Source organism: Musca autumnalis, unplaced genomic scaffold, assembly GCF_047663935.1.
Source record: "Musca autumnalis isolate F117 unplaced genomic scaffold, ASM4766393v1 scaffold_4, whole genome shotgun sequence".
In the NCBI taxonomy this organism is placed as follows: Eukaryota; Metazoa; Arthropoda; class Insecta; order Diptera; family Muscidae; genus Musca; species Musca autumnalis.
This window is the reverse complement of record NW_027411977.1, coordinates 26,737,790-26,748,128: the sequence shown is the minus strand read 5'-3', so window position 1 is coordinate 26,748,128 and position 10,339 is coordinate 26,737,790. Positions and strand designations below refer to the sequence as shown.

General features: G+C 39.6%; 2 protein-coding genes across 2 annotated transcripts; one reads left to right on the top strand and one right to left on the bottom strand.

The window, feature by feature from the left end:
• The first annotated feature begins 2,351 nt into the window (after positions 1-2,351).
• Positions 2,352-2,678, top strand: LOC141401483 (larval cuticle protein 65Ab1-like). Its single transcript, XM_073981747.1, has one exon. The coding sequence runs from the start codon at positions 2,361-2,363 to the stop codon at positions 2,676-2,678; it is 318 nt and encodes a 105-aa protein (XP_073837848.1). The 5' UTR covers positions 2,352-2,360.
• A 7,053-nt stretch (positions 2,679-9,731) lies between these two features.
• LOC141401528 (larval cuticle protein 65Ab1-like) lies at positions 9,732-10,080 on the bottom strand. Its single transcript, XM_073981820.1, has one exon. It carries the CDS (start codon positions 10,047-10,049, stop codon positions 9,732-9,734), a length of 318 nt encoding a protein of 105 aa, XP_073837921.1. The 5' UTR covers positions 10,050-10,080.
• Positions 10,081-10,339: the final 259 nt, after the last annotated feature.

The following is a 10,339-nucleotide window of genomic DNA, read 5'->3' as shown; positions in this document are numbered from 1 at the left end:
AACGGATAGAGGTGGAATCCTGAAATTTCGAATTAATGTTACTGATGGAGTGTAGGATTGAGGTAGTTTTGGAAATGCATACTTATGGGTACGGAAAGTACAAAATGTACAAAATTTGGTACAATTTATATTTGGGTGAACGGATAGAGTTGGAATCCTGAAATTTCGAATTAAGGATACTGTTGCAGTGTAGGATTGAGGAAGTTTTTTTGAAATTCGTACTTATGGGTACGAAAAGTACTAAATTTGGTACAAATTGGATTTGGGTGAACGAATAGAGCTGGAATCCTGAAATTTGGAATTTAATTACTTTTGGAGTGTAGGATTGACTTAGTCTTGGAAATTCGTACTTATGGGAACGGAAAGTACTAAATGGTACTAAATATGGTACAATTTAAATTAAGGTGGACGGATAGAGCTGGAATCCTGAAATTTGGAATTAAGATTACTTATGGAGTGTAGGATTGAGGTAGTTTCGGAAATTCGTACTTATGGGTACGGAAAGTACTAAATGGTACTAAGTTTGGTACATTTTGGATTTGGGTGTACAGATAGAGCTGGAATCCTGAAATTTATAATTAAGATTACATATGGAGTGTAGCATTGAGGTAGTTTCGGATATTCGTACTTATGGGTACGAAAATTAATAAATGGTACTAAATTTGGTAAAATTTAGATTTGGGTGGACGGATAGAGGTGGAATCCTGATATTCGCAATTACTGTTGGAGTTAGTTATTGAAATTTGTACTTTCATACAAAAAGTATTAATGGTATTATGAATAGAGGTGGAATTCGGAAATTTGGTATTATAGCCGCTGTTGGTGTGTAAGGTTGAGATATGGATGTGGTTGTGGATATAGGTACAATAAGTGTACGAAAATTACTAAATGACACAGAATTTGGTCCAAATTGTTATTGTGTAAAGGGGTAGAGCTGAAATTGTGAAAATCGGTATTAGTATAGCAGTTGACGTTTAGAGTGGAGATAGAGAGGATGTTTTGGATAAAAGGAAGTAATTTTTGAAACTCATATGTACATACTATAAGTATTAATTTTGGTACCAGTTTGGAGTTGCATGATGGGATATAGGTGGAATTTCGAATTGTTGTATGATGGATTGTGTTGGTGTTTAGATACGGATTTTTTGAAATGCATACAAATTCTAAAATTAGGCTGAGGGCTGTATGATTTATTGAGAAATACGAAATGTAATAAATTCTATTGAAATTGAAGTTGGGTGTAGCAATGAAGATGGAATTATATAATTAGTGCGTGAAAAGTACAAAATTGCAATAAATTTGGTATAGAAGTGAAATTCTGATATATTATTGATTTGTCAGGTTCATTGTTAGAGGTGGTCGTACAATAAGTGTACTAGAAGTATTAAATAATACCAAATATTGAAGCACTGGTACTGGGTGAATCGATAAATGAAATTTGTTGTGAGGATAACTGTTGAGATTGTATCAGAATGTTTATTTAAATCCGCCTTTAAATGTATGAAAGGTTCCTACATGAAATACCATTGATATTGGGTGAACAAGTAGAGCTAAAACTGTAACATTTGAGCTAAGGTCCTGGATTTTAAAAAATTGTACTGAATAATGTACTATTGTTTCTAGGTTAACACGAATTCGGTTTTTAAATAATGTACTGAAATCAAAAAGTCAAACGTACCTTTTCAACAAAATTGTTTTTATCTTTGTTGTCTATTCTAAATGTTATTGTAAGTTCATTTGAAAAGGTAGATCTAAAATAAAATGTCTCAAAAATGAACTGTTATATAGGGTAACATCTTCGGAATAATGGTTATCTACATTTTGATTTCAAAAATTCCAAAATTCGGTCGTTCTAATAAAACATGGACTGGAATTTAAAATGTAGGCCGCTGTTCAAGTGTAGAGGTCTTTTTTGAAATTCGAATAAAACGTATACGAGCAGTACTTGAAAGAAATTAAATATCAATTCAAATAGGTATTAGTACATCAACATTTTCAGTGTGCTCATTATTAAATATTGTTTATTTGTATATTATTCCTTTTCCGCTTACGAAGGAGCGGGCATTTTGCTAGTACAATATAAAGTGGCTTAATTATTGTCATATGGCTTTTAATGGGTGGATGACACACCCTAAAACTTAACACAAACAATTCACCACCGACCACATCAGGAAGTCAGGCATGCTGTTTATGCAAATCGCACTGATACACAAAATTATATTGTTGATCATGTTTTTTGTTATTGTTTTTATGTTTCTAGCTATAGTTTGCCAAATGATTATTTCAATATAAATTTAAGCCTCATTTTGGAGAAATGTATCAAACAAGTGTTAGCCATTTGCCAGAAATCACCAATCAACATGAAATTCCTCATCGTTTTCGTTGCTCTCTTCGCCATTGCCTTGGCTGCTCCTCGTCCTGAAGTTGAAATCGTCAGAAACGACTCTGATGTAGGACCCGAAAGTTATAACTACGCTGTCGCAACTTCCGATGGTACCGAACACAACGAAAGTGGCCAACTCAAGAATATTGGTTCCGAAGACGAAGCCATCGTTGTCCGCGGTTCCTACACCTGGGTCGATGAAGAGACTGGTCAACAATTCACCGTCACCTATGTTGCTGATGAAAATGGTTTCCAACCCCAAGGTGCTCATTTGCCCGTTGCCCCCGTCGCCTAAGTTGGTGGAATGTTGAAAGGTGTTTTTTTTTCCATTCTTTGTTATTAAAACTGTAAATAAAAAAGATAATTTTATAATTTAAAGAATATGTTGTTTTTTTATTAATAAAAAGGAGCAATATTTAATGTGCAACCATGGATTTTCTAGCCGTATTATGATTCTAGCAAATACGTTAAAGGAAAACTATCCCGAAAATCCATTGGCCGATATCGACAAGTAGATTTGTATACGAATACATATACATATTGTGTTAGTCCAGGAACCATGGAACAATTTGATATATGTATACCCTTAGCTTGTGTGAGTTGGAACTTTCATCTATGTACAGATCGAAAAGTTGCAAAACAACCAGGATCTTCTTTCCTAAAAATTATGTACATAGAGGGTTTTCCGAATTTTATGGCATTTTTTGGACGTATGAACTTAAAGCTTAAAAGTGTAGCGGAAATTACCCTTATTTTGGGAATCATTCCTTTTCGATAGATATCCACCAGTCATTTAAGTTGGTCACCGTATAATTTAGAGCTTTTGGACCACTACATCAGGCATGGACTACAGGATGCATGGACATGCCGACGAAAAACACAATATCGCTATAAACAGGACCACAAGGAGTAGCTTCCGTATAAAAGTATCTTCGAACAGATCCTAAACTTCACTTAAACAAAAATGTTGAACCTAAAGAGAAGACCGATATGGACCATTTTTGGACAGAGTGAGCTGATCCGTTCGAGAGTTACCGTGCGTTGCAGCCCCTACATATGGTGCCATAAGGGTATTTTATACTTGCCCCTGGAAAAAATTGTACTGTCGTAATGGGGGCAGCGAATAGAAGTTGTTACAAAAATCAAAGGGATTCACGAGGAGGACCTATATAGAGTATACCTATATAGTTTATATTCAAACCTGATATATGCCTTGGAGAGATGTTACAAGGTTTAAAGTATGGGCCAACTCGGTTACTGCTCTCGAGAGTTATCGTGCGCCCCATTTTAGAGAAAAGTTTTGAACTTTTGTGGGGCAGATACCCAAAGGAGTGGACCGATATGACTTGCCTTCGAAGTTTGGACAAAATATTACGAAGCCAAATTTTGGACCGAATCGGAAAGGGCTTCATGAGGAGGTCTTAAACTGCGCTTTTCCGAAATTTTGTGTACCGAAGGAGTAGACCTACGTATATAGTTAATATTCAAACCAGATATATGCCTTGTAGAGATGTTGCAAGATTCAAAATATGGGCCAACTCGGTTACTGCTCTCGAGAGTTATCGTGCGCCCCATTTTTAAGAAAAGTTTTGAACATTTGTGGGGCAGGTACCCAAAGGAGTGGACCGATTTGGCTTACGTTCGAAGTTTGAACAAAATATTACGGAGACAAATTTAGGACCGAATCGGCTGATCCGTTCGAGTGTTAACTTGCGCTTCAACCACTACATATGGTGCCACAGGGGTTTTTCACAGCTTACGGGCCATTTTCTTAGGAAGTATGGACTTGCGTCTGAAAAAGTTTGTACCGTCGTAATGAGGACAGCCAATACAAGTTATTACATTTGTAAGGATGTTTTAAACTGCACTTTCCCGAAATTTTGTGTGGGAAGTACCCGACGGAGTAGACGGATAGAGTCCATGTTGGATCCTCATCTATGTCTGGTAGAAATTTTACGATGTGCAAAATATGTACCAACTCGGTTACTGCTTTCGAAAGTTATCGTGCGCACCATTTTAGCGAAAAGTTTTGAACTAATGTGGGTAAGGTACAGGAAGAAGTGGACCGATTTTACCCATTTTCGAACTTAAACTAAATTTGGACAAAATATTACGAAAGACAAATATGGGACCCAGTCGGTTGACGGATATTATCTGCGGAACGAAATCGGTTTCTAAAGCGAAGTAAAATAAAGTAGATCATCGGTGTGCTGAAACAGTGACCCAAAATCTCTAACGTGCAAGATAATTTGCGAATTGGGTATACGATTTTGATGAAACTTTGCAAATAGTAATTACGTTCCAAGAAAACCAATATCGGAAAATTGCTTCCGCCTTCACAAAAGTTCAAAATTTCGAGAGTCTTATGAAGTTTTCACCGAAAATAGTCCAACGTAATTTCGGTACGATAATGAGGCCCAAACCTTTCGATAAGCGGGAGGTAGGGTTCCACGCATAGAAGAACTCTACAGGATCAATAAGTTGGGGTGGGCATGGAATTACCCAGTAGGGACTGAAACTGATTTAAAGTTAACTCAAAACTAGCTTTTTTGTAAACATAACAGGCTTTTTATCGATTATGTTCCTTTATGCCAAGTGACTACTTTTACAAGGCGATGAGCGCCTAAGTAGTTAGTATTGTCCATCGCTAGATGCCTTTTCAACTGATTATAAACTAACTTTTTTAAGCCTATTAGTAGTGAGTTTAAATAATAGCGTAAAAACAATGACTTTGACTTTTCATATTCTCCATCTATCTCTTTCTCTCTCTCTGTTATGTTTTGTTAGAGAGAATAAGAGGATAAATTTGTATATTTCCTTCGTGTTCCCTTTTATGGGTTCTATTATTGGATGCTGTATTTATATGAAATTTATTAAGAAAAAACAAATGTGAATTATTTATACATTTGTGCTTTATTTTTTGACAAACAGAAATACTTTGTTGAAAGTACGTGTTCTTGATTTCAAAGTGGTTGATCTATAGATGCCTTTTCAACCAATTTAAAGTTAGTTGAATAGTAGTGCAGAAATGGACAATTGTCGACATTTTTTTTAAGTGGTTGATCTCTAGATGACTTTTCAACCGGTTTATAGTCAGTCTACAAATAATCCAATTATTATCAACCATTTTATAAACTGGTTGATAAAAGTCCGACAGGGTACAGATAGATATAAGTTAAGCAGTTCCGGAGAAATCATGGGGTTTAGATTTGTTGTTTCCGAATTCCACGTATGAATTGCGTCACACATAGAGTTGGTTCTCAGATTATAGGCCTGACATTAGCCCGCTCTTGGAAGGTCATAATCGTCTGGTCCTGGGGGACTTTATGAGAGGTGGCATTCGGCCCTCGGAAACGACCAGGGAGGTACAGCGCTGGCTGAGCAGATTGATAGCTCTACGTTTTGCACGGTCAATGAGGACGCCCCTACCAGAACTAGAGGAGAGTGTCACAGTTCGCCAGACATAACCATCGTGTCACATTAGTAGACCACCTGACTTCATCACCTCTGAACGCCCCACGTTCGTCAATCATAAGAAAGCTGATTGGCCGGCTTTCAGAGAGTTCACCAATCACCGCTTCAGAGAATTGCCCAATCCTTCTGAAGTTCGGGTAGCGGAAAGGACGTTCCGAGACATGATCACTGCTGGCCGAATACCCGAAGTAAGACCAAACTTTCCAGCAGAGGCGACGGGATTAGCAAATGAGCGAGCATAGGCGGAACAAATGGTTAAATCATCTGAAGAGCTGCAACATTGGAGCAGGTATAAGTGAATTGTGGGCAACGGTTAAGTCACTCTCGAACCCTGGAAGAAAGGAAGATAGGACCTCAGTCACGTTTGGCGACGTTACGTTGACTGACCCGAAGAGGTGCGCAAGTAATTTCAATCGACAGTTTGTCGAGCACCCCGAGTGTGACAGGGCGAAGAGAAGAGTATTGCGTCGCATCAGATCTCTTCCTGCCGAGGATGAACCACCACAATATACAATGGATGATGTTGCCAATGCCATCAGAAACGATAAATCATCCAAAGCGTTGGGCCTTGATGGAATCTCCATGGTAATGCTGAAGCAGCTGGATGAGCCGGGAGTGGAGTATCTCACTAAAGTTCTCAACTTGTCGCTAGCCACCCTCGTTGTTCCCGAAGTCTGGAAAATGGGCAGGGTGGTCCCACTACGGAAGCCAGGTAGGGATGCCAGCAAAAGTGAGTCGTATATGCCGATTTCGCTTTTGTCGCCCTTATCAAAGACACTTGAGGCCTTACTCCTACCCAGTATCAGAAATAGTTATCAAGTTGCCGATCATCAGCATGGATTCCGTAAGCAGTACAGCCCGACAACAGCGCTGCACGCCATTACCACATATATCTGTCAAGGACTCAACCAGAGACGACCGTGCGATAGAACAGTGATTTTGGCGCTTGACTTATCCTCTACCTCTCCTGTACTCCGCCCCATCCAGACGGCATCGAGAACGTAACGTATGCGGATGATTGCACGATTCTGTCGTCGGGTACCTATCCTGATGACATCTGTGAGAGACTGAACAACTATATAACCGATCTTACCACCTTTTTCCATTCGAGGAATATGCAGATTTCCGCCACAAAATCTACAGCCACTCTGTTCACCACATGGACAGCGCAGTTTGGACGTAAGTTGAATGTGTTGGTCGACGGTAGCAGAATTCCGACCACAAACTGCCCTAAAATTTTAGGGGTCACATTCGACACTACATTCACATCGTGTGCACACGCCACAGCTATCTGCGACAAGCTGAAAAGTAGGAACAAGGTCCTCAAGTCCCTAGCCGGCAGCACTTTTGGTGCAGATAAAGAAACCTTGTTGACCACATATAACGCGATAGGTCGGTCTGTGGTAAGCTATGCGGCTCCATTTCGGTGGATTAATGTGGAAAAAACCTTCAAAATACCGAAATTCGGAAGGTACCGTTCTATTGGGGCTATATGATGGCGTGGACCTATACCTACAAATTTCTGGGGGAAAGTTTTATACGCCTAAAGAAGACTAAATACCAAATTTCAGCCATCTCGGTGTGATAATGAGGCTAAAACGTTCAAAATATCGAAAATCGGGAGATATTGTATTATGGGGGTTATATCAACACGTGGACCTATATAAACATTTTATGGTAGAAATGTTTCATAGCCTCTGGAAACACAAAATACAAAGTTACAACCGATTCTTTGGTCAAATGGGTCTAATACATTCAAAATATATTAAAATGACGCGTACTTTATAAGGGGCCTTATGTGGGGGCTGTACCAAAACGTGGACCTATATAACCCAACTTTGGTAGGAATGTTTTCTGGCCTCTGAAGACACAAAATACCAAATTACAACCAATTCTGTGGTCAAATGGGCCAAATATCTTAAAAATTTCTTAAAACGACGACGCGTCACGCTTCATTTTGTATGGGGGCTATACGAAAGCGTGGACCTACATAGCCCGCTTTCAATACCAAAAGTCCTACGTAAATATAACATATTTTCCCAAAATTTCATCAACCTACGTCAATCCGTTCGGACGCTAGAGTGATTTCCACAGACCACCACATTTCCACATCACCATCTTGTGGGTAGGCCCGACACATTCAGGCAGATCAGGAAGGATATCCATGCTCTAGAGGGAGAGGTCCAACGATACAGGAGAGAACCCCTAGATCAACAAGCATATCAAACAGGTTTGAATAGCATTCACATGGACGCAGTTGCCAAGGCCTTAAGCAATTATAGTGTGAATGAAGTAGTCGGAGTACATCCCCCATCTATCGCAGCTGAGGAGCGTCAGCTACCACGACTTACCAGAGTAGTTTTGGCTCAACTATGCTCGGGATATTGCAGTCGCCTAAATTCTTATTGGGCGGAAATCGATCGCGCCGTGCAAGACACCTGCCCAGTATGCAGCATGGCCCCGCACGACACAGAACACCTTTTCAAATGCCCCGCCAAACCTACCCATCCAACTCCAGTGGATCTGTGGCTATATCCCATCGAAGCAGCCATTTTTCTGGAACTGGAGATAGACCCAGAGCCAGAGTGAACAGAGGAACGAACATACAAACATAATAAAAAACACTGTTACAACAACATAGAGTTGGTGACCAAACGTTTCTAAAAAAGCCGGAGGGTAGTACTTTTCTCGAATGCGATCATAACTGTTATGTGAGACGATCTGTTGTGGATCAGATATCGGCTAAAATACGTGGAAATGGTTTGTATGCTGCCTACCGAACCCATGTCGATGTACCACAACAGAATAATGCGCTCTAATGCTGGGGAAGAGTAACATTTCAAGAATATTTCCTATTGGTGGCAAAGTGAGATCGGCCTGTATGATTTCACCTTTATTGGCATCATTGGTTATAGGTGCGAGCCCATCATTGGTTATAGGACCATCCTGCTCATTCGTCAGGCTTCGGGAACTATAAAGGTAGTTAACGATGATTGTGTTCAGATACTTGTCTCCTGGTTCCTCCAATTGTTTTAACATCAACATTGAAATTCCTTCTCAGCAGAAAGAGATCATAAACGACATAAAACACTTATTGTCTGCAAACATAATCTGCGCACTTCTTTTGATTTGTCACAACCACGCCATTAAATATGAAAGAAGTCCTGTTGTACCATGGGTTCCTGGGAGAAGGCTTCTGGTATTCATAACGGATTTATTTTCGTCTGATCGCTATCGTGGTGCTCAGTAAATTGTCTGCTAAGATAACCTGCACACCTCTTCGGATCTGTTACAACCACGCCATTAAATATGAAAGAAGTCCTGTTGTACCATGGGTTCCTTGGTGAAGGCTTCTTATATCTACAATCGATTTTGTATCTTCTTGTGGAGTGGTTTATCCTTTGGCTGTTAATGTGGGGTAATGGATGTGCACCTGACTTGCACTCTGTGTTCGATTCGGTGGCGAAACTTCCTGAGTATTTCGGCCATGCAAAACTTTTCTATAATTGGTGCTGTTAACTTAAACACTATCGGTCATGCATTTGTAGTAGCTAGTAAAATATATCTTTAGCCTGTTCATCCTTGTCTTGGGTTGAGGCTTAGGCGCACATATTTCTGATCACAAAATGGGCGGTAACGTTTTTTTGTAACTTTTTCTGGTGTTTAAATTTGCAGCAACTAACGTTTATGTTTTTGCCGCGGCGAAGCACTTCAACCTCAAGTAGCAATGTAATGTCCTTGGAATAGCTAAATTCCCCAAATCCCTCACGTCAGTCGCTGCCGACTGAGCTACTAACCTTCCCGTGTGTTCATTAATTAAAAAATACAATTTTTATTTTTTTGTCAGCAAATTTTATTTATTATTTTTTGTCATTTAGGCCACGGGGGCAACGGGCAAATGAGCACCTTGGGGTTGGAAACCGTTTTCATCAGCAACATAGGTGACGGTGAATTTTTCGCCAGTCTGTTCATCGATCCAGGTGTAAGCACCTTGGACAGAGATGGCCTCGTCTTCAGAACCAACATTCTTGAGTTGGCCACTTTCGTTGTGTTCGGTACCATCGGAAGTAGCGACAGCGTAGTTATAACTTTCGGGTCCTACATCAGAGTCGTTTCTGACGATTTCAACTTCAGGACGAGGAGCAGCCAAGGCAATGGCGAAGAGAGCAACGAAGACAATGAGGAATTTCATGTTGACTGATTAGGTTTGATGGTTGGTGTGGTGCTTGAAATAGCTGACACTTGAATGGTGACTGTTGCAGATCTTACCTTGCCTATATATGCAAAAAAATCAATTGCGCAACCAAACACGAAAGAGCAAGCAGAAGAAATGTTCTAAATTAATAAAAAAAAACAAGTTTGCATTTCGCCCAACTTTGTCATTTAATTTATGCAAATTAAAATAAAAGAAATATGTCAGATTAGTATTTTTATGGAATTATTATTTTCTTTATGCATTTTTGGTTGTTATTCGGGTTTAGG

Coding starts and splice junctions, on each gene's coding strand:
- LOC141401483 (XM_073981747.1), top strand. CDS start 2,361: ATGAAATTCCTCATCGTTTTCGTTGCTCTCTTCGCCATTGCCTTGGCT.
- LOC141401528 (XM_073981820.1), bottom strand. CDS start 10,049: ATGAAATTCCTCATTGTCTTCGTTGCTCTCTTCGCCATTGCCTTGGCT.